We start from the raw sequence: 27894 nt of genomic DNA on the forward strand, positions 1-27894 counted from the left end.
ATCACTAGGTCACAGGTTCATATCCCGGCCAGGACTCTTATCTGCAAGGAGTTTGTATGTATCTTGAGACTACGTGGGTTTCCTCAGGGTACTCTGGATCCCTCCCACATTCCTAAAAACATGCATTTAGGTTAATTGGCTTTCCCAGAAAAAATTTCCTTATGGTAGGGACATTAGATTGTCAGCCCCTTAGAGGGACAGTTAGTGATATGACTATGGGCTTTGTAAAGTGCTGCGTAATATGTCGACGCTATATAAATACTGGGTAGTAATAGAGTAAAATTCAGTTCATTCAGGCAATATTCACAATTTAGGCCAAATCCCTATGTGGCCTATGCATGGCCAAATCCCTATGTGGACAAGAAATGGGGATTTGAGGATTTGCCTCAATAAATGGGACTTTCAAGGCCACTAATACTCAATTAACAAATTTATATACCATATGTAAATCAAAACTATATCTATTCAATCACAATAAGAACATTTACCTTAAAACCTAAAATGTGCGACAGACACATTTTAAACACATTTCAGATATTTCTGTCTCCTTTTCTGTCCTGAAGAATCAGTTTAAACCGTGAAATGTGTCGTAAATGTTCATAATGTGATTGAATATAGATATTGTTTTGATTTACAGTATATGAATTTGTTTATTGAGTATTGGTGGCCTTGAAAGTCCCACTTACTGAAGTAAATCCTCAAATCCCCATTACTTGCATGTATTTTTAAATTGATTTGCTACCGAAGAAGGATTACTTTATTAGTATACCATAGTTTAATAGGTTCAATTTTCATTTACTTACATTCTTGAGTCAAAATGTATGTACATAGATTGTTTCCTAAATTGTTGCTTTTTGTATACAGGAAGCCAGCATGGAAGGATGGGACTACCGCCCTTTGTGTATTAGTTGCAGATAACAACTTGTATATAGCCAATCTCGGGGACAGCAGAGTAAGTTAATAACTTTGGTTTTGGTAATAAAAGGACACTTACTAATAAAATACTGATAAAACCATAGATCTTGACTTTAGTAAAGTTTAACTACAGTTACTTATATTGTAGTGATTTGGCATTCTGTCCCTAATCTTGTATTCTCTTGTCTCCAATCTAGCAAGATATTGGAGAATTGCTTGTAAGAATCCTTTGGAATGTTGAGCACATAAACTTTTATTCTGTTCTATTTAGGCTCCAGAGTAAAAGATCATATGTAGAGGTTTCTATGGAAAGTAATAGGAGTTTGGAGGGAATGTGTGGGCCTGGCCAGCAGTTTCTGAAAGCTGTTCTGTGATCTTATCAATAATATCTTATGAACTGGAGGCAGTTACTTGTTAAAAGCACTCAAGCCATGTACAAAACAAGCCCAGCGAATCCTGCAGTCTTGGATTCCCTCTTTTTGGGAATTGCTGTTCTATCCAACTCTGCCATCTTCTTTCTTCCAGGTTTTTCTGATGCAATATCAGGTGATGTGTCCTCCTCCAAATGTATTAAAAAAACAAATACCGATCTTGGTGTGCATGCGTGGTATTGAGAGCTTTTTACAATTATGGGAAGGCCCCTAATGATGCAATGCCTGATCTTAGGCATGCTTAGAATGGGCAACCCGCAGCCCCTTGGCATATGTGATGTAGGGATATGTGACAGCTGTGGTAAAGGCAAGGGGAAGGGACCTTTAATTTTCCTTAATGTAATGTAAATGTAAAATGTGATGATAGGTCTTCTTTTAGATTTTGGAAGGGGGTCAACTATAGTATAGGAGTTACTGCACCCAATGTTTTGGAAATGCTAATGAAATATTCTGAGGCGTGTCAAATCAGAATGTAGGGATGTGTGCATGTTACCACAAAGGTTTGTTCAGCTATCTAAATCTAGAAGTTGGTTTTGGCAATCTGAGATTTATCTGGGCAATCTGGGGAGAAAAATGCTACTTTGAGAAGCTGGAAGTAAAATTTACATTGGGTTCTACAGTTAAAAAATATAGTTTAACATAATGTGAATGTAATTTATTATAATGTATTTTCTCTGTAGTGGTGAAGATGCTTAAGAAATCAGGGGCCTAGCGCCTGTAGTCTAGTATGAAGAATTATTGAACAAATTAATTAAATGAAAATGAAAACTACCCATTTTACTTGTGGTTCTTTTAAAGTGTTATAACCAGGCACAAACATCAAAGTTCTATTTACAAGGCTATCTAAAGACACTGTAGGCATCAGATTGTTGTCTAAAATGTATTTACAATAATTTGTTTTGAAACAAATGTGGGAATGTTTTACAGAAGATAATTGTACATACAAAGTCAGGTAACCAGTGGCATTGTCTAAATTTCTATTTTCTTTTTTAATCTCCTTGTGTGCAGGCGATAATGTGTAGGATGAATGAGGAAACGCAGAAGCCCACTGTATTAAGCTTGAGTAAAGAACACAATCCCACTCAGTATGAAGAACGGATGAGAATACAAAGAGCAGGGGGAAATGTGAGGTGAGCAGTGTTATTGGTGTAACTGGATACAGACCATTTACAGGATCTTCAATTCTGCCATGCAGTAAGACACCCCTTGTTACAAAAGTAAAACTCCCCCAAAAGTAATGATTAAATTGTCAGATTGTATCTGACATATCTCTAGTGTTACTTAATAGTGTTTGTCTTCAATCTTCCTATCACATTGCTCTGCTGGGTGGAGGAGCCCCTGGCTTTGGGGTGTGTACAGTGTTCTGCAGAATCAGCAATTTCCCTGAAATGCCAGGCAGTTATCAGTCTAAGCCACACTACACTTGCTGCTCTGCCCGAGGGTCAAATTTACAGAAAACATTTCACCAACATATGGAGAGCAAGATGCCTCCTACTGCAATCACTTTCACAGAAGACTCCACGCTATCTTACTCTGCCTTATGGAACCACACAATGCACAAATTCAACCTTTTTTTTTTCCTCCACATGTCTACAAATACACAAAAACAAAATTTTCATCAGAATTGCACTTGCCTTTAAAAGACAATGAATGCATTGATGTACCCTTTTACTGCTTTACATTACACCCCATCCTGACCATTGACGTAGAAATCTGTAGACAATCAGCTGTATTCTATCAGTTGTGTGTGTTTTTTGCTTAGATGCTGTTTCAAAGCTGTTTGTTTTTTAAAATCGCATTTGTTATGTGTTCCACAGAGATGGCAGAGTTTTGGGTGTATTAGAGGTGTCCCGCTCACTTGGAGATGGACAGTTTAAACGTTGTGGTGTCATCAACACCCCAGATGTTAAGAGATGTCCTATAACTAACAGTGACAGGTAAGTAGCATCTTCTGTGAGATATTACTTCCATTCATTGCCTTTTTTTTTTCTTTTGTTTTACAATAGTCTCTGCTTCTTGTTTTAACTAGAAGTGCTTTACAATATTTAGATCAGGCTTTCTCAACCTTTGAAACCACTTTAAAATAAAAATGGATCCCATGCAAACCTTTCCGAAAATATTTACTCCTGAAGCTCATGGTAGAAGAATGCGCCTTACAGACAAGTTATTGTTGTCAGTGATTACTTACTTGTCATAGTACTAAAGTTCAAACTTAGTTGTTTTTTGTTTTTTGAGGTTTGTTTTGCTGGCATGTGATGGTCTTTTCAAAGCCTTCTCAGCAGAAGAAGCTGTAAACTTCATCCTGAGCCAAGTGCAGGTAAATATGCACTTCCTGTTAAATATGATGTGTAGTTCTTGGTGTTCCTAATGACTTTCCTCTAATATCCTTTTTCATAGGATGAAAGTACCCAGGCAGAAGAAGGTCCTGGAGACATAGACATGCGTTATGAATCTGCCTGCCATCGCCTTGCTAATGAAGCCGTGCGGCGAGGTGCAGCAGACAATGTCACCATACTCATTGTACAGATTCAACACTGATACCCATGGTATAGGTAACGGCATGTTACTGGGAAATTCATAATTCATTCAACAACTACAACTTCCACTGTACTAAAACTATTAGTCTGTTGTACAGCTGATGTATCATGACTCACAATGCCGTTACCTTATGGAGGATTGCCATACCAATACTGAAGAACTTTTCATCTTTACATTCTGTTTTTACGTTCAGATCCGGACATTCTTGGATGAAATCCCATTATATATGGTTTATGCAAATAGAGTTTATGGGGAGAAATGTTTGCCATTTGCATTTGTGGTCTTGTTAATTTAAAGGTAATATTTTTTTTACTTTTATGTTTTGCTTTGTAGTATTTTTTCCATTACTCCAACTGCATTACTCTGTAATTTGTTACCTGAAAGGCATAACTGGAGGACATTTTACAAAGCTTGTGCATAATGAACTTTAGTTCGTGGCTGGGTGTTCACTCCCCTTCAGTTTATTCAGGGCAGAACACTGTTTTTTTTTGTTTTTTGTTTTTTTTTTTTTTATTTTTTTTTTTAAATACAGAAAAAATATTTAACAATAATTTGTTGCCCCACCAGTTCTGGTAGTGGTAATCTATACCACTGGCAGGTAATGTTAAAAATCTGCCCGCATTTCAGGGTATAAGAGAAGAAGATGATTGAATCACCAACATCCACTGGAGCATAGATAAACGTAAGTATTGCTTTTTGATGTACACCCTCCTGCCCAGAAAAAAAGCATTATATTTTGTATTGGCTGGATATGAGGAAGACCTATATTTAATGCCGATACTCATATTAGGCCCTGTCAGTATGTATAACTATTTTCTTCTAGCTAATACACTTCTCTCCCGTGACTTGTAGTGTGGGGAGTAAAATCCCCATCTTGTCAAGAAGATCCTAGGCAATGCTCAGTAGCCATCTCCTTGTAATCATGACATCACCCACTAACTCAGTCCTTGAGGGCCACATTCAGGCCAGATTGTGTCTTAAACAGTGAATGTGTAACCCTTTATAAACCATTCCTTGGTTCAATTTATTGCTGTCAGAGAAATACTAAAAATGTGTGTGAAAACAGTGTTTCATCCCTAAGAACTCAACCCCTTCTTTGTGTAGTGTTTCAGAAAGGTAGTAACACAAAATAGCAAACCTTACTGTTTAGTTCTATTACAACATATGTAATCACATTGAAGTTAAACATATCCAATTTCCTTAACTCACAACGGCACAATAATGTAACATGAGGGCGTGCCAAATATCAAGTTTTTTACATACATTTTACTATTTTTTTTTTTTTTTTTTTGCAAAATGTTTGGTCACTTTCTTTCAGCAGGTACACAAGTCTTATGTAATGGGTTTATTTATTGTAGACAGAATAGAGTAATTGGTTTAAGCTGGTAATACTATTATAGATGTTTGTACAGTAACTGTATACTGTACTGCAGTGTGAGCTCCAGTCCCACTCTTATTGTAGATCATTGTCCGAGCAGAACTCCGCTGAAATCTGAGCCTTTTAGAAGTACAATCCAAGACTCCATCTTATTTTCCAGGAAAAGTGACACATACTGTCCTGCCTGGAAAGAACAGACACATTATTTTTCATGCAAGACTAGTTTGCTGGTTTATCTGTAGAGGTCTTTTTTCAGCCATGGACATAGAGCATTGTTGTGTTATAACCACAAAATGATATCGGGTGTGTACAAGGATAACCACAAAATGATATGGGGGTTGTACAAGGATAAGAATGTGGTAAGGTAACATTTTTTTGTCTGTAAAGAAGATTGGCATGTTGAATGATCTAAAAATTGGATCCCTATTTTCATCAAACACATTATTGAAATATAATCACTGGATAATTTAGTCTTGTGTGTAACAACACCCTTCACAACATCAGTGTGTGAGAGAAGATTTGATCAGGCAACATAATTGATCTCACAGTGGCCCTTTGCTGAGCATCTGGGTTACAGAAGTTTCTACACCAATGTATATGTGCAAATATTTTAGGCTGGGTTCACACTTTTGCATTTTTTCTTGAGGTGTGGGAATCCACCAAGTGTTTTCAGATAGAATAGACTTCACTAAAATTTCTCTGCTGGGCACATTCAAATTAAATTCTTAGATTGCTTTGTCACTGGGGAAAATAAAAAATTTGGAAGGGCAAAACCCAGATGCTATGTTTTGTGAGTTTGAATTTTAACGTTCAGTCATGTGTAAAATTGGCAATGTGTGATTTTGCTTGTGCTTGGTCTTACGCACAAAACATTCAGTAGGCCGTACAGACAATAGCTGATCGTTTCAAAGCCCCATCCCAACAACCAAATTAAGCAATCTGCTGGTAGGCAGGAAACAAATGTAGCTTCTGAAAAGCAAGTGCTAGTACACAGTAGCTGGTGGTCTTTGGCTTAGTTTAGGACCAAAGCATTTTATGATCTTTTTTGATCATCTCTTCTGTGCCTGATAGGCAGCAGCAGAAATGTATTAATAAAATAAAGACAAATCAGTTGAATCTATCTTGGTACTGAGAAATATGAGCAGTGATTTACCACCCTAAATTGAATGCAATTCAACGGAACTATGTGACACGGTGGAAGTAGTTTCAAAATATTCTATGGTGTTTTGGTATTTACCTGTATGTTTAAGATTCCATTCAGAGTTACTGTGGTTGCAACCTCATTGGCTGTATAGCTGAAAATATGTTCCAGGGAGCTAGAAAAAGCAGTCAATCATTTAAAGGTTAACCATAATTAACCTCATAAACATAGATTCTAAAGCAAATTTACAATTCTGATCTGTATTTATTGTCCTGGCACCTCTGAAAAGGAGAGAAATAAAACCATAAATGTGTCTATCTGCAGATTTATTAGTAGTCCCTAAAAGTGCTAAAACCACAAATATGGTTTAGAATTATCAGATGTCTAATCATTTCTGTGCCAGACTTTAATTTTAATATTGTTTGTTAGAGATATATAGTAACAACCAACTTCTTACTGAGATTCTGTGTCTGTTCCTTGACTTTTTTTCTTAAAATTTTCTCTAAATTCTGGACCTTAGTTTCTAAAATATGCCTAGGGTGTTTGATTCATTTACACTTCCCAGACCCTACAACCCAAATCAGTCAGAGCTGCAATAAAGAGGCTGTACATGGGTTTAGGCTACTAATAAATGTTTTGTCTACCAGTAATGACACTTTCTGTTTAGAAATAAAGCTGGTGTGCAAGGATTGTGGGAATTTATTGATAAAGAGCCCAGATGCTTATTGGGTACATTTTAAATCCAAGCAAATAGGAAACACCCTTTAAAGCAACCACCCATTCAAAATGTATTTCAATAAATGGATTTTCCTAGTTCTTTAAACACCAGACTTCAATCTTAGGGTAGGTATGCTAGCAGTGTATTTCAATAATTCAAAGTTGTAATAAGTTACTAAAGTGGGTTGTTGTCTACTGTCATCCTAACACAGAAAGGTTCAAATTACTGGACATTTGCCTTTTGGTAAACTTTGGATTATAATGATAATGAAGTACTTACAGTTTGTCCTGACACAGGGAAAGTATACAGAGCTGCATACGCAGAAAACCTTGAAGACGCTCATTTGTATATTTCTGAAAATCTGTAACATAATACATTTGAAAACTGTTAAAGTACCCATTCATTTTATAAAAGATTATAAAAATAAGGAATAATCATGAGGAGTTATTGACAGATGAGGCTCATGTTTTATTGATCTCTGCATTTATTTTTTAATAACATTAAAGGCAACCATGACAGAGTAACATTGCTCTAGAAATATTTTTCTCTGTAGACGAAGGACCCCAGCCTAAGTTGTGAATACAATCTTTTCTCTTCTCTAACCAGTACTATGACTTATTGGAAAATAGATGTCTTTTGCTCACAGCAACCAAAACCTAAGATTACTTGCACTGCACATAATACAAACGGTGCTCGTTAGAATTGCAAGAGAGAAAAACATTTTTGCTCAAAAAAAAAGGCATGAATGAAATTAACCTAACTTTGAGCAACTACAAAAAATAAAATAGGTAGTATATTATTAATATATCTACTCGCTTGTACGAGAAACATGAAGGCTGCTGTTGCTGCTCTTTCAAACTAATAGATAGAACCTGAGCGAATAAGACTATAAGCTATCTGCAGGTTTATTAGTCCTTGAACGTGATAAATTGGCAAATAAACTATACACGATATGACAATTTCATTTATCAGAATAGCCATATTGAGTCAAGAAAGCTGGAATTTTTAAAATGAAAATACAGTCCATTGTCCCCAGCCTCTGACTTACCAATGTGCACTCTGGCAAAGAACACATAGAGTCCTGTGGAAGGAGCAGTATATCGACCACTGGTGAGGTTTAGCCCAGCTCCTCTGTAGAATGAGCCCTCTAAATCAGACTACATACAAACATACAATTATTATAATAAACAGTATTTATATAGTCCCAACATATTCCGCAGCACTGTTCATTAAATAGGGGGTGCAAATGACGGACAGAGACAAACAATGAAACGGGAGGATAGGACACTGATAACAATCCAAAAACTTAATCAAAATGATCGAAGAGCTCTCTAATGTAGAAAAATACTATAGGAACTTTACCACTACCAGAAATTAGTGGATGTTCTGTTAGGACCAAGTAGTGGATTTTATATTTATTACATTTTAATTATATATATATATATAAACCCTTTTCAATCAAATCAGCAGCAGAGAATTCTCTCAGGACATTTTATCACCACTGGCTTAGTGTGTGCCTTATGGTCGATGATATTGTCGTTATCCAGGTCGATGATATTGTCATTATCCAGGATCAGAGACCCACTAATTGGCATCAATTACAACAACCAAAAAAACTTTGGATTAAATGGATGTAAATAAGAGCAGTTAAAACATATTCTTTAAGTTTGCTGCCTGATGGGAAGATTTTTCTTTGCTTCCTTCATAGTGAACATACAGTAAGTTAGGAAAAATCTACTCAAAAAAAAAATGCAATAGAATATTTTGATTTCTTTTATATATATCTAGAATGTTTTTACCTATACAAAATAAAATTAGGTTTGTAAACACTGACCATTTCCTAGAGCTGCAGCTCCCTCACTTCTCCTGGCTCCAGTGGAATGTCATTTTTGGTTTTGCAGGTAAACGCAATATGTAATTTTGCAGGGGGAACAGCTGGGGCCCGTCCGTAATTTGAGGTGGTCTCCCTGTGTTTTTGTCTCAGCAAAGTATCTGTTATGAAACCAAACATTTGCACTACTTCATAAAAGGTATTGTTGAGGGAAAAATAATGTTATCTGCCTGTAAACGTCACCTTGCTGGTGTCAATGTTATAAAAAGGCTGGCAACATACTCAATGTATAACAAACCAGAAAGTAATGGTCCTAGTACAATGCAATAGATTATTCAATTTTTTTTTAGACCGTAAACTGTTGAAGGACTAAAACATTCCATCTGATACTGCCATCAGCCCCTAATACAAAACAGCTGACATGGGGGCAAGGGTGAGGAACTGCAAAAGGGTTCAAAGCATCTGACACCCCTGGAAGCGACAGTTGCAGTAGTTTCCTCACATGTCAAAGCATTTGAAGACAGCTGATCCTCGCTCTTTAACAGAGTTTACAGTAATTGAAAAAAAATTCCCTGCATCTGACTTGCTCCCGGGTTTGTCAGATGCATGCTTATCTTTTGCACTATGCACATCTACATGTGCTGACCCCTGCATGACACAGTATGGGGTAATACCGGGTAAAACAACACAATAAGCTTGCACTGGAAAGGCATGTGTGCCATGGAAGATTTTTTTAGGTACCTATTTTAGGTATCTCAGAAGCAAAGATAGGGTACACACAAAGAAGTATTATCTGTCTTCTTTATAGGATGCATTGTTATGCTCAATTTTTTTCTAGCAACAGCTTTGCTTTTACAGATTTCATGTTTCTAAATATGTCCTGAGAGTTTTGCACCTGGATTTTCACGGCATGAATTGGGCAACGGTTGTATTTCCTACACATGTCCCTCCTAAAGTACTTAGATAGGCTATAAGTGCCCTACGTTTAAATATGGCATTATTATTTATTTATTAGATTTATAAAAAAAAAAAATAGCAACATTTGTACTCACCACTCAATAGCTGCAAAAACTGTGACAGCTTCTTCTCCCGCAACAAATGATTCACATGGTGACTCTGATGTCTTGGAGGTGCAGGAGCACCAATTGGGCCTGGATGATGGTGCTGAAACCACACAATGTAGATGAGCATTTTTTTTCACCCAGGCAACTGTCAGTTTAGTTTTGCCATTGAAGAAAGAAAGAAAATGATCTTTTAGGGATATTTTAATTTGCTGCCAAGCCTTTTAAGGCTTCCTGTCCAGTTTTATTGTTTACTATGCATATTTTAACAATTCCTTTAGGTTGCTTTGACAAAGAATGGGATTTTCTGATGTTAAACAGAATATTTCAGTGTTTTGCTGGACATTTGCAGACATTGCACCTACATCATAGTATTTTTTTTTTGGATTAGAAAAAAGCCTAGCAATCAGAGTAGGGTCTAGGGTGGATAAGTTGCTACTATCCTTGCTTTGTTGTATTGGGGTCACAGGTCTAAATCTGGGCTAGTACATCACATAGTGTATGTGTAGGTTTCATCCTGAAACTCCAGTTTTCAGGAGATTATTAGTAAATAGGCATTTACCAGAATGGAACATCTGGCCACAGCTATATGTTGAGGCAGCTAAAAAAAATGGCTCCAAAAGGTAATACTTAAGGTCAGTAAGGGGATAAACATTGTCCTTTAAAAAAAAGTGCTTTACAAAGGTATTTTTAAAAATTCAAGTAGGGCTGCAACTATTTACTAGGCAGTAAATAACCAGCCCAGAAAATTGAACATATTTCTATTGTTAAGAATTAGAAGAAATGCAATTATATTTTTCTCCCAGGGGAGGGTACAAGCACTGAAAATTAGGTTTCTGACTTGCTTAGTAACTATAGGTAGAAAAGTATAACTCCACTAAGACAATGTAGTAAACATTTATATCTCACTCTTAATGATTCATCGTGTCCTTTCCTCTTGGTTTTTGTAGCATGGTCAGAAAACATCAGCCAGGTATATCGAGCTGGCCATGGGGGCCTCTTCTTGTCTATCAGCTCTGATGTTGGCTCTCTCCCCTGTGGAGGTGTTAGCACTGGAAGCCCTAGTGAAGGCAGGATTGTGACTAGGTTTTCCTATTAGAAAAATAAGAAAATAATACAACTTGAAACACAGGTGCTAGGTAATTTTACCGAGTGTTGTGAAACACCAACAGTGTAAAAAATATTATATTACGTTTTGTTTTTATGCTTCTGCACTGAACAGCAGCAATCTGATTTCTGTTAGATGCTAGTCCACTTGTAGACTTGGCAGTCAGGTATTTATAATCACAGCAAATACATTTGACATTTTTTTATACTGCAGATTGCAGAAATTGCAAATTGTGTTCTCTTGTTTTAGGCAATACTGTTCAGGGGACAATCTGCATTTACAAAGGACTGCAGTGGAAGCTTTGGCTATTAACAAACAGTTTGGAGTCATCAGGTATAGTAATCCTTAACTTTTCTTTCGGAAAAGCAATATTGACTAAACAAGGTTATCCAAGCTGAGCTTAGTAAAGGTTCTCATTTAGATGGTAAATATACAATTATGTTTACCTGAGCTTTTTCTGATGTTTTGTGGCTTATCCAAAATGCATATTCAGTTCTAATATATGATAAGAACATACCCCTCATATGTATATTTTATGATGAGTGATTCTTATTTCATTGTCTTGGAATTAGTCTGTAAAAAAAAGAATCTGGAAATATTCACTTCCAGGGTTTTAATAATATAATATAATGTGCTGTAGCCATTCACATAAGATACTGATGTTCACTGGTTCAGAGATGTGTAGCCTTCAGGAGGAGAGTACTGCCCGAGAAGCCCAACCCTATAGTTGGATGTTGCAGAGCATCTGTAGATAGATATTGCCTATGGCAATATGTGCTATTCCACTATGCTCCTGGATGAAAACTGCTTTATGTATTATAGTTATTCTAAGTCCACTTCCAATAATGGTAGGCAAAACATTCGACTTACTTGATAAAAAGTCTATAAGTAATGACCATGCCCTGTCTTAATTCTTAAACTAGTGAAAACAAAAGATCACTTTTATATCAACTAAACTGCTCAAAGAAAATTGCTGCAACAATTGCTGAACTCCATCTAAAATACTATTTTTTTTGGTTGTATCTGATGTCAGTGAATAGTTCTCCTGGATCAGAATAAAGTGGGTATTCCTGATTGGCATACTCATTCAATTAGTATAGAAAATGTTGGTAAGCATGATAGACAGACAACTAGAAATTCCAAAAATAGAAATAAGTAGTAGTAACCTTGACATCTTCCCAATACAAGATGTTAAAAACGTAGAAAACCATACATATAACTGAGTGGGTTTCTGAGGCTGTAGCTGCCTTATACCAAACCAGTCCAATGGTCAACTTCATGTACTTCCATAAAGGGATCTCCTAAATTTTTTTTAGGAGATGACATCCTTTTATTTATAGGGCCCTGCCTCTAATAATTCAACAACAGACTGATCATTATTACATATATGAAGATATATAGGAACTGCATTCGATTGTTGTGCAAATTCAAACAAGGCACATACCTGAAACTTTGATGCCCGGTTTTTATGGGTGCAGGCAGGTCCAGCGCAGAGAAGAACCAGTAACACACCCATACTGATAGTCATTAGCACACAGCGCAGAGGGATTGGCTTTCCATTTGCATCCATAACACTGGGACACTGGTAGTCACTTCAAATAAATAATCCTGTATTATATCCACTATTCAGATTGCGATGCAGTAATCTATTCAAGTGTGGTCATGCTTCCCAAGTGTATGTGCAAAAAGCTCTAAAGAAGTGTCTGCGATGCTAAGCCTTTTTACTATCTTGCTAAATATCTTTAATTTGCTGTTAAAATATACAACAATGCAATGATCCTAATAAAAGGATATTTCCCTGACATCAAATCTTAGAAAAAATAAATTCTCCAGTCTATGTGTTCTGTCTTTCCTCTAGGCTGCTGTCTCTGCTTTGTCAGTATCTTGTAGCTGCGTTGTCCTCTTAGTTTAGATAACAGTCCAGTATATCCTACGCCCCACACGCGCACATTGAGAAGCTCAAAGTGTAATTGGGACTTTATTCCAAGAAACAGAGTAAGAGGAAACTTGTAAGTGTGTAACGTTTGAGAATCTAGCTTGTTACATATAGTGGTCCCTAATATCACACAAGACTCACTATTTGCTTGTAACCAATGTTCCATTTATTTCATGTACTCCTGGAAGGAAACTTATGAAACCGAACTCCATCAACATTTGTTTTATTGGAAAACCTGCCTGTGCTAATAATTGTGAAGTGATCTTTTTTTCTTCTCCGTGTACAACTTGAAGGGCACTCAGACTTTGCTTGGTACATATCCTCCTCCGTTTTAGTTCTGATTTTTAGAAATTAGGACAATAAATGCCATAGTGTCTTTCTTTAGAAGAATTATATTTACTTTATAAAGGCCAAAATGTGCGTGGTGAGTACATGACAACTGATTAGTTTCAAAATAAACAACCATTGGTAAAAAAAGCTGGTGTCAAAATTTACTTATGTCAACAGGCAGGAGCGTAGCAGCCTTGAAATGAATGATCTGCCAGTAGGCCTCATGTATCCATAAGCTTCTAGTATATGACTTATAAGAAAATATGGCAAAGATGACAAACGTTTCCTGTGCCATGTGAAAGGCATTAAACAGGAGAATTCATGAAAGCTAACAAACTGTGTATTGTTCATTCTATTCCAGATTGGGCTCCTAAAAGTGTATTTACCTGTCGCTTCCACAGTCCACACCAGGTCTCAGAAACAGCTTTTAGTCCATGACATTATTCAAAACAACTGACATTAATTTAGTGCATGAATTTGGAATATCCATGGTCATTGCAATAGGAGAATGTGTTACCTTCTGCATAAGCACTTAAATTCAACATGTTCCTGATGTTCAAAATTAAAAATCGCCAATAAAAAGATTTTGCAGTTTGTTGTGAGGAAACCGCTCAAAAATCTGCTTTCATAGGTGTAGCAAAGTAGAAAGTATAGAATTGATTTTTTTAAGATATGTATTGTAAAACCATTAAAACAAAACAAGATAAAATAATATTATGCTACTTAATCTATATACTTTAATCAAAATGACAGGCATATACCACACTCCCCTCTAAAGTTAGCTATACATGGATTGACTTTAGTTTGATGGATTTTCAATTCAATCTATGTGATATAAATGTCAATATAATAATTGAAAATCAATTGATAGTATTACAACACAGCGAAATCTGTGTGATATAAATGTCAACTGATTGAAAATGGAAACATTACTACCACTCACCACAATCCACTGTTTGACCAAATTTTTATCAATGATTCCTTTTTTTCTACTACTTTTCACCCGATTAATCTCTAAAATAATGAAAATAAGCTCATATGTATGCTCCAAAATTCATCCATACAGAAATTGATTGAGAGTTCTCACACCTGTCAGATACTTACACAATTGACAGAAATGTTTCCAACTTAACTGATCAAGGTTCATTTAATTCCACTTCCATATTAATCTGTTTTGGTTGATATAAGTGAGAAATAGAGCATAAATTTAGGATTTTGATTTGATGTAATGATCAAATGGACTGCTAGATAGAATGGTAAAATTTTTCCAGCCTAACATGACAGCATGACTACATACCCAGGACAGCGACATTCACTATTGCAGTCTTGGTGTTCGTAGGATAACCAGCCCCATCATTCAATGAATGCTCTCCCATTGTCAGGAAAGGATAGTGGTATGAGCTGCCTGGCTATGTAAGCTTTTATGAAGCACAGAAGTTGCTGAAAAGATCTACAAACATTTTAGCAAGCTTATACCTATATGTATGTACAAATGTGTGTACATATATGTATGTAGGCGATTTGGAATATCAGTTGGAATTTCAGGTTTTGTTATTTACCACAATTATCGATGTGTTATGCAGGATTTCAACACACACATGTCCACACTTCCATGCCATTATCTAACCAAAAAAGGGAAAAGTCAGATCTCCAAACTAGCTGTGCTAGGTGGCAGAGCTGTGTAAATCGCATGAGTGGGAGGGCAGGATTACAAATCCTTTGGCAGATAATACAACCCCCAGATATCTAATGTGCACAAGCCTAAATGTTGTGCAAGAAAGATTGTTTTTACCACAGAGTTAAATATTTGTGGTAACCTAAGTTCTTGGTTGCAGCAATGACATTTTAAATTATGAAATTGATGGGTCCTACAGTGATTATACATTGTGTAGTGCTAAAGTGCAATCTCATGCACCTTTCTGAATTAATCCTAATTTTTATATAAATAAACTAAGTTTATAAGTATCACAAAGTGTTGAAGCAGAAGAGTGTAAGGTGTAAGCCTGGTTTTAGTTATACCTAAATATAACTAAATAAAATAACTGAAAGCAAAAAACCCTTCATAAGGAAGCCAGTAAAATGACATTAAAGACATTGTTTTCGGATTCCTGTGTAAGCCTAGTCATGGTAGGTTCCTTTTTAGATCTGCATTCTTTTTACCTATGTGGGTGTTATTTTGGTATTTGCAACAGTGACTCTAACTTGTTGTACAGTGATTATTGAATAATATTTTAGTACAGTGACTGGAGCATGGTGGCTACTCATGCTTGGTCCAAGCTCAACTACTTTTTATTACCCAATTCTATTCAATATGGAGGAAGGGGCACAGTGAAGAACAAGGTACACACGTCAGATAATTCTCACCCAACATAAACGGTTGGGTCTTGGGCAAAAATCTGACATGTACAGTGATCCCTCGTCATCCAAGCTGGAATGACTGCTGTGCATTGCGATGGAGGTGAGCACAGCAGGTTGCCAGTCCCTCATGCACCTCAACTCTCAATAGAACAGATGGGTGCTGTGTGTACAGCCTAACAGAAGATTTCCACTTTCCAGTCGCAATCATCTGATGTCCGTTTAACGTCTGTACCGGGCTTGATTTAGTAAGATGGAAAAGATCAGCTGCAAGGAGCCCACAGAAAATAATGGCTATCAGTCATGTTCTTACTGCCTGCCTTTTTTCCAGTTCATCTTCAGGTAACATGTACGTATTTATTAGACAAATTTACCAATATTTCCACCACAGATTTACACAATGTTTCCCCAAGATGTTACCTTTTACCCTATTATGAACAAGACACAACCTGATTCGTTTCAGTGCATTTTATGTATTCATATTTTGCAGTACAAACCACATAGCCAAATACGATATTCCGTGTTTTCTACATAGTACTAAATAAAATCTGAAATATAAAAGCATATAAATACAACAATAATAACTAGCTTAGCAATAATGACAATGGAATTCCCCTGTTTTGATTAGAAGGCATCACATTGGTGAAATGAATTAAAATCAGCAGTAAATGGATTTTATCCAGATGATCGCCACAGAAAGCTGTAATATAGAAAGTTCTGTAGTGAGACATAAAGCCTATCTTGTCTTTGAGATGTTCTGTCAAACTTCCATATCTGATTGTCCTCGGAATATGTTGGCCCAACGAGAGGTGTCCATGAAGATGGCAGATGTGCAGTGGTACATCCAGCGACTTGGTAGGGCTCCTTCTCGAGTCCATATATCACTACTGCTGTCATATGACTCCATTACCACACTGTACTCACGTGCCATGCCATGCCAATGGCCACCTGTCACATAGATGCGTGACCCCACAGAAGTCATGCCTCCATTTTCATGAAGGGTATGCAGCAGCTGCACCTGAAAAAGATTTTTAAAAATGACCGTAAGCTATGTGTAGTTTCATCATTTTCAGCTGTATACCATTGAAACCGACTTTCTACCCCCTAAAGCAATTCTGATAACTCTTGTGCTACCTTGTTTTATATATTCTTCCTAATGAAATCTCCTAACCCTCTGCACAGGTAAATATAGATGAAAAAGCAAAAATCTATATTTCATATAATTTCCACATGTTATAGTATACATATTACTTTTACTCTTTATACAGTAGCACAGGGGTGTCAAACTCAATTACACAGTGGGCCAAAGTTAAAAATGTATACAAAGTCGCGGGCTAACCTTGAAATTTTTTGAAAAATTTAAGTTTTTCTTCTCATTAGATATAAAAACCTTTATTATATGGAAACAAAAAGGTTTTGCTTCACTTAAAATCTGGAAAAAGCCTATATTAGAGAATAAGTCAAAAGATTTTTTTTATTTTTAATTATTTTAAATTTTTAGTTTCAATGGTAACCTTCTTGCACAGGCTAACAATAATATTAATAATATCCTTCTATGAAAATCCGACCATTCAAGTCCATGCCTTGGAGTAGCAAGGAAATGTACAGCTCAGGGGGAAGGCTAGAAATGCTAGAAATAGCGCTGCTACTAAAGTTCTCTCCAATACTAGCATCTATAAAAAAGTCTAATGCAGGGCCACGTATAGGCAGAGAGCTCCCTGGTCTAAAGATGCGAGTGATGCTGGGAACTGTAGTAGCGGCGCTTTTTCAATGCAGTGGCAGGCCAGCTGAAGTTCATATTTAGGATTCCTTTGGGGATTACATGGTAAGACGTTCATAGACTATGCTCAAAACAGGCATTGCGTGTGTCAGGTGCAGAAAGTCACAGAACAAATCCTTTAGTCATAGCATCATTTACAAACAAATGACTTAAAGCTAATGCACATGGTAGGCTATACTCTTTACAAACTGCCATCATACTGACCTGTAACATAGACATCATTATTCAAGGAGGTGATGGAGAATCCCCATTTATTATAATCCGGAAAATCTGGGAGAGCCATCCACATCTCTGTTATAAACATAAGACCATGTCAGAATAGCCAAAGATTGACACCAACAGTAGACCCTGGCCACACATGAATTATACATAAACATATTATGGTACACAATTATTATCAAGAACAAATATGAATTACCATATAAAGATGAAAATCTATTTACACACACTACTGTTCTGTCAAATGGAAATTATTTTTCCTGATCAGTGAAAGTACAACAAACAACTGCTAGAAACATAGTTCTGTTTAGTACTATAGAGACAGGAAGGGGTGGGTTGATTTGGAGGAACTCCGTTGTGTCCTCTCATATGTGAAATGTCAGTAGCTGTCCCTTGTTGATCATTCAGCTACCTGCCGGGAGGATCACTCTGTTACATTAGGGACCATTGTACATGCTAGATTTTTGTCCAAGACAACCACGACCATTTGTCTCAGACGACAACGACTGGCGTGTGTACATAGCTTAGGAGTGTGCTCTACTTTATATGCAAATATGCAATTTAACTGTACTGTACGGTCCATCAATCACAAACTTGCAGTGACAAAGCAGACCATTGTATGTTATCTGATCTATAAAGAGTCTTGACCTTGCTATTTACATTTCTGCTGCATAATTTGCCCACAAGTGTGAAGTGGTACAAAAAACAAGTTTTATATGTGATATATATTTATAATGATATAGTGTATATACTGTTTTTCACCCACAATTGTGTTTTAGGTTGTGCCAGTGAATTATGTAAACCAAACTACTACAAGCAAAACTATAGTAGCCAAGGCAATGGCCATTTCTAGTGCTGCAAAAAATGTTAACAATTATGCTGTGTAAAAATGATTAGCCTGATAATGTTAAGGTTACTTTTACTCACTGGTTTTAGGATTATAGTAAGCAAAGTTAGGTGTTGTCCTAAGTTGTTCTTCATCATCGTCATCACCATCTTCTTCCTCTTCCTCCAGTACTTTTCCCCCTACAACCACCAGCACTTGCTGAAGAGAAGCTGTAGCTGACTCTCTATGTTCCTTTGTCACCTGCAGGTGAAGACAAAAGACTCAGGGAATAAAACCATGCATGACCTTCTTCCCATTTGGCTTACATCTCATTATAACCTTTTCATTGCCCTTGTCTATAATCCTGTTGCAGCATTTAATAATGCATATATAATTACCAGTGTTAGCACAGGTAACAAAAGAGTCATAGCTGTGAGAAGTGACACACATTTGAAAGGTGACAGGTGTGGGGAATATGACACGAAATGTAACTGATAACAGGTGTTGTGTGAGAGGTGATACAGTTAGGAAGATTAGTAAGATGTCTGATGATAACATGAGCAGGTGACCAGGGTAGCACATCCCCATGAGGTTATCCAAGTGTAATGTCTGTTGAGGTGCGGGAGCTGATACTGATGCTTCATGACATAACCAGCACAAATTTAGTAGGGTTAAACTCCAGTGAAAGGTGGCTCAGATGTGACAGGTTACAAATGATTTAAATCCAGAGAGAGAAAGGAAACCACAGAGTGACCTAGGTCAAGAGACATAGACAGGTGATGTGCACACTCTTGTACAGGTGTCAATAATGATGAGGTCAAAGCCTTCCTAATCTGCATCCACCTTACATCATTATTAATGTAAACAGCTTCTCTATAGCAGTATTGTATTATGAACCACTTACTGATATGAAAAAATTGCAAGTGAGCTAGAAAAATATAGTTATCTATACTTGAGTAATATTTAGTTGGTGCTAAGAAATGCCTTGCAGAAAGAAACTGCTTTTTAGTGCCATCAGTAACCAATAATCAATACAATTTACTGCTCCTCAAAAGGATTAAATTCTTTAGCTAAATGAGGACTGGCAGTTGTGTTATACTAAATTTAACACAGATTTAATCTGTGTGTTGTAATCTCACGTCAAAAATGTCAGTGTTTTTCTAACAAGAACGCTACACTAAGCTACAGTTACAACTATGGGTGGGGATTTTAGCACCTAATTGGTTCCTTTTGTGATTCGGGATGTTAAGGCTGACATAGATGGCAGAATTATTGAATTCATTGGAGAAGTTAGAACTTTTGATTATCAACATATACCCTCCAGGAAAACTCCCAAGGACCATTTAATAAGTAGTGTAATTTAATAGTGTTGTATTTTTTTTGTAATGCCACAGAAACATTGGAGTTGGAGTGATGCCCTGTAATGGCTTACTTAAAGCAGAACTCTAGTCACTAACCTAAATATAACCTCAAACCTCCTTCTCCTTCCCTGCAAACTTGAATCTTGCTCCATACACCCCTATGCTGAGCTAGTCTCCCAATCACTTACCTTTGTTATCAACTCACTGCTCACAGAGCAATACATGAAAAAACTTAGCTTCTTCGTATTTATTCTTTGCTCCATTAGAACAAGAGCCACGACCCTCTATTACCATAACTCTCTGAACTACTTTTTTCAGAGAGTCATCTCCAGTAGACCTTTGGCAGGTACAATTCTTTGCAAGAAGTCATTTTTAACCCTTACAATTAAAATGTTTACATAGCAGTTTTTATTAACATGTCTTTCTGTTCACTTAATTAATGATCTTATCATGCTCTTAGAGAACCTTGGAGACTTAAAGAATTTTTACTGCCTGGTGCCATGCAGTATTTTCCTAATTTCTAATTCTACTGAAAAATGCCCGGTTGAGACGGTGATTAGAAGTGAAGTTTAAAAACTTGGCAAACACAAAATATGATAAAGATGAGAAAAATAAGTTTTACTCCAAATAAAACTTGTTTGTATAAATCCAATGCCTTACTAGACAAATACAATGTATATTTCCAAACACAATATGAGTTTTTTTTATGATCCCCTGACAGCTGTATTTTACCTGGGCATATGCTATATCCTTTAGTTATCAATATCTATTTACTGTTCTGAGGACTAATAATAAAGCATTCGTTTTTAAAAGCTTGTTTGATATAAATTCTAAATGAGGCAAAACTAACCTAATGTGTGTAAGTTAACATTTCCTGTATAAAAAATGCAGTATGACTAAGGTTACTGATTTTATATAAATATATCAATAAGCCTTAATAATACGTAGTAAGTAAACATTACACAAAGCATCTATATCCAAGTGATCAGTACATATGTTATTACACACCTTTCCAAGGTTTCTTCTGATCAGCACTCTGCATGGCTCTGATTCACTGATCAATGGCTCCGCTTCCAGCTCTTGTAGACAGTGGTCGGTTAAGTTTGACAACCTGGCTATACTAAGAAGCTCTGGCAGGTAGGGAGATCTGGTTGTTTCATCTTGTCTGACCCATTGAAGTACGGCCTTTGCCCTATTTAGATCCTCTCTCACTTGTAATAAAGGATCACCCAAGTACTGAAGCAAACGCTCAGGAGGCAGAAGTAGGAATTCCTCCTCTTGGCATACTGCCTCAAAGTTCTCCTGTAGAAAAGACCAGGCCTTTGCTGTCACCTCAGGGCAACCATGTGTTTCGCCAAATTCCCAGATACCCAGGCAATTTGTGGCATCCATCTGTTGTTGCAGATAACGAATACACACCTTTCGCACAGCAGGAAAATGAAGCTGGTTGGAAATACTAATAAGTCCTTCTACATTGTTCTGATTAATGGTGAGATGACCGGTGTAACAGAAATTAATTAGTGTCTCCATGAGGTCAGCGTCTACCTCTTTGATCTCCACATGAGCGGCGATGCTTTCCTGGAAATTTCCAGTGAACATGGCATGAAAATATTGGCTGCATAGTGCCAGCACAGCCCGATGGCAAGGTAACTCTTTTCCTTGAACCAGGAGGGTGACATCTGAAAGTTGGGGGTTAAAACGAAGAGCTTGCAGGCCCGACAGTATAGAGTCTGAATGAGAAGGGAGGCAGAATTCCAGATCATCAATGTTCCTCACCATGCTTTATTCTCAAAATCTTTACCACAGTAGGACAAACATTGACCAACAGTTCTGCAAAATAATAAAAAAATGAAATTAAGTCATTATCTGTAAAGGATGAAGAATAACTGAATTTTCACTATGAATCCATGCATTGGTTCTGGAGAATCTGAAAAAGCCAGTATGAAGAGTGAGCCAGAATAAAGCAACCTGGCTGATAATTATCAGAATGAATGTGATTTACTAAATAAATGTGGGGCGTAAATCTAGAAAGGAAAATTACCATTTTACAAGGATAATTTACTTAGCTTAGTGTATGTAGCTTGGTGTACTTTGCAAAAAATAGCCAATTTCTTCAAGGACATTTTTACTTGCACATGACTGAATGGTTCACTTACTAATCTAAGTAAACTATCTCCTGCAGGGAGATATTTTCACTTTGCTAGGTGTACAGCCTCACTCTGACTTCCTCACTCATAACCTCATCACACACACGGCTCCAAGACTTCTCTAGAGCTGCCCCAACTCTCTGGAATGGTCTTCCTTGTCCTATTCGGCTTGCTCCTACTTTCTGCTCATTTAAAAAACACTCAAAACCCATTTTTTCAAACTTGCTCACCCGTCTTCTTCTGTCTTTTAAAACTGACACTACTTTCCACCACTACATATCTCCCTTCCTACTGTTTGTTAATTCCCCCACCTCCTAGATTGTAAGCTATTGGTTCTCCCCTCCTGTATCACTGTCTGTATTCGTCTGTCATTTGCAACCCCTATTTAATGTACAGCGCTGCATAACATTTTGGCTCTATATAAATCCAGTTTGTTAATAATAATATTAATAAAAATAATAATAATAATAATACTCCCGTCATTTGAGTGTCCTTTTAATGACAGCTAGGGCTGATGACATCACATCCAGCATAGCCGTGCCAATAAAAAGTCTCAGGGTTAGGTATGTTTTTACAACAGAGTATTTTACAATTGGGTAACATACATAACATTTTACAAATGATTGTTGGTTCTCCAGAACCAATTGTGCAGCATATCCGATTTATCAGCCATAGTACATGTTTTATCTTATCCCACATATAATACTCATTACCCCGTTCTCCGAGCTTTTGACATATTTAATCCATAATCCATATATTATATGTGGGATAAGATAAAATATGTACCATTCCTAAAATAATTTTCCATAATTTTCTTTTTTTGCAGTAAGTTATAAGAGTGTGTCTCCCTATTGCAAAAATAAAGATCTGATGAGATGACCTAAGTCATGATGCTGTAAATCTTTTTGAGTGGAACCCCTTCTCACTGTTACCTGCTTATTGTTTTACATGCTCTCAATACCTTTTTAATCAATGGGAAGAACATTCTCATTTAAATTTTATGATGCTATTCAGCTTAGCTGCACATTTTGAAGCTGTGTTTAATTAGTATATGGCTTTTCTGTAGCCTGTTTAGCTATTGTACACACTTTGTAGCAGATTTATTTTTTAAAAAACTAAAACATATCTCAATACTTTTGCTAAGGATCCTAAACTGAAAATATTTATGATACATAATGTACAGTGTGGCATAATATTTTGCTGCTTTATGAAGGTTAATAATGATATTTCTGTGTTATGATTATGTAAGCAAAGGGGGGTGGAGATAATGTTCCATTAGACACAAATACCTTCTACTTCAATGAAAAAATGATCCCCGGTGTGGAAGACCTAAAAAGGTTTTAAAAAGTTCTTTCTTCTCTCTTTTATAGTCCCTCTAAAAAAAGATTTTGTCAGGAAAAGGAGCAAACCTATAAAATAACTACCATTGAGTGCATACAAATAAAACCAGATGGATAACCACAATGCATCCTGATAAATGTACAAAAAAATGATAGAAATGCATGCACCTACATGCATTTTAAAAAGGTGGGGACTATGCAATGTCTGATGTCCATGCATATCCTAAACTGCACTGCACAACAAAGCCTTAGTGATCTGGCAGGACGGACCCCTAAATGACATTGGAAGGCAGCTGTGCACGATTTTATGGAATGTTCATTTCAGGGGACAAAAAGCTAGCATTTGTACACAGCTTAAAGGAAGGCATGGTTTCCAATGACCAATAGCATGGAGTGCATTCTTCCCCCTGCCAATGTAAGGAGCCTTTATCCCAATAACCAAATACATTTTCCCACTGACCATCACTGTTGGGGTCTTTCTTCTTACTGACCACTAACATATGGAGCTTTCTTCTATCTGACCTGTCACTAATTGTATATACCTGATCATTTGTTTTTATTAGGATAAATGTATGTATCAAAGAAGCTGGCAACATTCATTACAAAATATGGGTTAGATGATGCTGGCCATTAGGTTGAGGACATTTATCATTTATTTTTCTCAGAAAAGTACTGTCTGAAAATCTTTTAAGTAAATATTGCAACAAAATCCAGGATGATGATAATATTGATCATGGAGATCAAAAAATGTGAGATGATAATAATAGTACATAAAACAAACAAAACGGAGGATAAAAGCCTGAACAAACCACCAGGCTACCATGAAAAAGCTCATCTTTAGAAACAGGTCTGATGAATCATTCATGCTGCAGATGGAGCCAAAACAGTAAACCAATACATCAGCATTTTGTGATCCATTTAATAATTTTTGTATTAGATAAAACAACGAAAGCTTGACACAATGGTCCTGTAGAGTTATATCCACTTGCAGTCCTTCACACTGTGTCAGGCCTAATCGCTACAGATGAGTGATGGGTAAAAATAATTTCCAGAAAAAGTCTGGCATTCTTGTGTACAGGATATAGAGAAGAGGTCACATATTTCCCAATAGTGTTTGTTCAAGAGACAGAGATATAAGACATCTTTTTAGCTTGGAGTGGAATTAGCCCTTATCTTCTGGCTGCTGAGTGATCTATACGTGTCATTCTTTAAGTACTTGTTTGTAATAATTTTCCACTGTTTAATGGCTTTGTAAAAAACTGATCATGCTGTATAAAGGAAATAAAAAGGCTGAAAGTGGTAAAATCATTTGGGAAATAATTAGCAACATGCTGGTAAATTTCCATATTTTTAAATAGTCTAATGCTTAAATGAAGAGGAAAGGAAAAGAATGGAAAGTCTATGCTCAGGGGTATGGGCTGAGGGCGCTCGTCACAGTTGTCAACTGCAAACAACTTTGACAAAAACAAAATCATATTTGTTTTATGTCTCAATGATACATTCTTTTATCCTTTTGCTCTAAAAATAGGGGTTCAATTAGTCCCCTAAAAATACCTTATAACACTTCAGAAGGTTTTCATTTGCGGCCACACCATTGTCTGTAGAAGGTGGAGACTACAGGTGTAAACACCCACAAGCATGGTGCTTAATGCAGGGAACCTGGATATGTACTTTTCATATATATTGGGAGCTGACTTTTCAATCATTCTGCTGGCTCCTATCAACCCAGAAAAAAATAAGTCAGAAGTCAGTAAACTTTGTTGGAAGATTTGTGAAAAGTTTCAAAGGGATGGATACATTATCATAAAATCTAGAGCTCAGATAGCCCTATCTTCACCAGCAGTTTTCTAGCTACCTATAGACATTGCAAGATGTCATGAATTATATTCAGGTCTCAGGGAACCTCAACTAAAACAAATTGTTTAGGGTTCAGTGGAAATAATTTATTTTATTTTGGTGTCCCAGTTGTGGCTAGAATGACACTCTACTAGAAAACTGAAAGATGTCATGCAGCTGGACCTGCCACATGGCTTTGGCCTCAGATTTATGCAGGCATCATCAAATATGAGCTCACTGAGCCACAGTTAAAGGAACCCCTAACTTCCGGAGGAACCATGGAGCACTACAGAACCCTGGTCAAGAATAGCTGCTATGCTCGGTATGGTGGAACCTACCGGCGTTATGTAGTCGGCGTTCATTCATAGAGCGGAAAAACAAAAATACATAAACTATGGCAAACACACATATAATAATATTGTAAGATTGTAACAATGTTTTAGTACTAAAAAAAGGTTTTGCTACCAGCTTTGCTCTAGTTTGGTTCCATTACAAAGCTTCAGCTGAAATAGCTCTATTAAAGACTTGTAGGGTTTGTTATCACCAGATGAGGGTGTGCCAGCATTGGTTTAAGCAGGGGTTTCCCAAGAGCTGGAATTTTTTTAGGGGCTGCTATGGTGTAAATTGATGGAAAAAGGCTGTTTTAAAGGATTACATTGTTGTGTGGTAATAAAGCCTTTCAAAGTTATGAATTTCTTTTAACATGCTTTGGGTTAAAGATGACCTCCAACCAAAAAGCAGATTCAGAAAAAGTTTCTACTTCTGACAAGTTTTTTTCCTCTGTCTCTGACTCTATCAAAGAGATTTTCCTTTAATCCCTTTCTGTGACACCCATATATTACAAACTTGTCAGAGGTTTAACCTTTCTGCAACAATACAATGTTTTTGTATCCATTGGAGTGATATACATTGCTTTCTGTCCCAAACAGGAAGAAAGGGGAGATCCCCACAGTGAGGATACAAATGGAAAGAAACTCTTTACATAGCCCTCTGAACTTTCAACTTCCAACAGCCCCCCTTCTATTCACTAACTATAATTTTTTTTTAACACAGTATCATATCGACTTTAGTTATATACATAAGTATGATAATGGGTGCTTGTTTCATTGGGAAAAGATCGTTTGCAGCAGTCGCCCAACATTGTTCATCATCTAATGAAAGACCACTGTGCGTTTCTGTGGAGGAGAGCACAGTGGCGTGCCACTCACTCATCCTTTCCTCTCCAGAGAACAACTCTGTGTATGCATCGCTCCTCAATTCATCTTTCACAGGTAATGATCATGAAAAATTAAATAATCGAATCAGATGTCTATACAAGGCTTTACTCTTATACAAACCATCATATAGGATACAAATAAGGCACTTTTATCTCCAAAAGGATGACTGTTGGCCAACATTATTTTTTATTATTCATGGCCCTAAGGCTGTGACATCCCCCATCACATTCCACATAAGGATGTGAACCAGGCACATAGACTTAGTAACAAATGATAAAACATTCATAGTGATGAGTTCCTTACTACTTTCTGTTTCTTCTGGCGACCATGTTTATATGATGACCACAATATCTATATAACCATTTTTTTTTCAGTATACCAATACAAATACTGTAGATATGAATAACATTTGTGATTTATTAATACAGCATTTTATGGTGGATAAACTTAACAGACAACGTAAGCCCCTCCAGGTATATCCAAAATTAAAGTTTAGTGTTGATTTTTAAATCCAGATGGATTGAAAAAACATACCTAAATATATTCATTTGAAGGAAAGTAGAGCCTCTATTAGCAGATGTTACTATGTAATTCACTATTTGGTGAAGTTGTGCACATCTTTTCTTCATGCCACTGTCTGTGTAACCTGTCTGGATTTATTTTTTTTTTAAATCAAATACTAATTCCTCAACTATGCATCACAGACATTGGGCTCCAACTGATGTCTGATACCAAATAAAGATGCCATTCATCAACCCCTTGTAGAATCATCAAAAATAAAATATTTACCAGGATGTGGTAACTTAAAAAATGAGGTGCAAGTTCAGTACAAACCTAATAGCTTTCCCCAGCCTAGATGTCTTCAAGACGTGTTTACTGTTAGTGAATATGTAATGCTGCTCTTAAAAATAACCTGGCAGATGGTAAACTAGAAATATGACAGTTGTGATAACCTGGCAATACTGGAGAAGCACTATGAGCTCTCGGTAGTTTTAGAAACCATTCCATTGATACCCATAACTCACCAGATCTGGAGGCTGTGTATGGCTGTCCGCACGCCTAGCTGTTCAGTTGTGCTCTTCTGGCACTTCCATGGAGTATTTCTAGTGTGTGTCTGAAGCCAGAGCTCCCTGGGATTATTAATAGATCACCCACTCAGTGACAGTCAGGCCTTCACATTCCTCAGCCCTATCAGCTGCCCCTCCATGGATGGTTCATGTTGTACCCACAAATACTTCCAGGCTCTTGGCCAGGCTCTGTCATGAAGCAGCATTTTACTTAAAGCATGTGTAGCATAAAACGTAATTCCAAACACAAAGATACCAATGTTTGAATAGCTAGCACTTTGTTTCTACATTATGACCCTGATTCATCAAGCAGAATCGGATTATCGGTCGCGCATTCGTATTCGCGATCCGAAATCGTA

The 27894-nt window shown here is 36.7% G+C and overlaps 3 protein-coding genes across 3 annotated transcripts in view; 1 reads left to right on the forward strand and 2 right to left on the reverse strand.

Annotated features, from left to right (window-relative positions):
- ILKAP (ILK associated serine/threonine phosphatase) overlaps nt 1-4393 on the forward strand; it is a gene marked incomplete in the record, with an annotated part of 14127 nt that extends 9734 nt beyond the window's left edge. The window contains 5 exon segments of the mRNA XM_072407772.1: nt 865-952; nt 2355-2476; nt 3164-3283; nt 3582-3663; nt 3744-4393. Coding sequence (XP_072263873.1) covers nt 865-952; nt 2355-2476; nt 3164-3283; nt 3582-3663; nt 3744-3884 — 553 coding nt within the window.
- Nucleotides 4394-5214: 821 nt separating this feature from the next.
- On the reverse strand, nt 5215-12699 carry ERFE (erythroferrone). The gene is made up of 9 exons (XM_072410113.1): nt 12566-12699; nt 10923-11105; nt 10005-10116; nt 8969-9113; nt 8621-8705; nt 8170-8278; nt 7401-7482; nt 6500-6578; nt 5215-5446 (listed from the first exon to the last, which is right to left on the reverse strand). The coding sequence occupies exons 1-9, from the start codon at nt 12689-12691 to the stop codon at nt 5348-5350; spliced, it is 1020 nt and encodes a 339-aa protein (XP_072266214.1). The 5' UTR covers nt 12692-12699; the 3' UTR covers nt 5215-5347.
- A 4981-nt stretch (nt 12700-17680) lies between these two features.
- Nucleotides 17681-27587, reverse strand: KLHL30 (kelch like family member 30). Its single transcript, XM_072407774.1, has 4 exons — nt 27494-27587; nt 20937-21758; nt 18669-18828; nt 17681-17813 (listed from the first exon to the last, which is right to left on the reverse strand). Exons 2-4 carry the CDS (start codon nt 21705-21707, stop codon nt 17704-17706), a joined length of 1041 nt encoding a protein of 346 aa, XP_072263875.1. The 5' UTR covers nt 21708-21758; nt 27494-27587; the 3' UTR covers nt 17681-17703.
- Nucleotides 27588-27894: the final 307 nt, after the last annotated feature.

This window comes from Pyxicephalus adspersus, chromosome 4 (genome assembly GCF_032062135.1).
Source record: "Pyxicephalus adspersus chromosome 4, UCB_Pads_2.0, whole genome shotgun sequence".
NCBI lineage: Eukaryota > Metazoa > Chordata > Amphibia > Anura > Pyxicephalidae > Pyxicephalus > Pyxicephalus adspersus.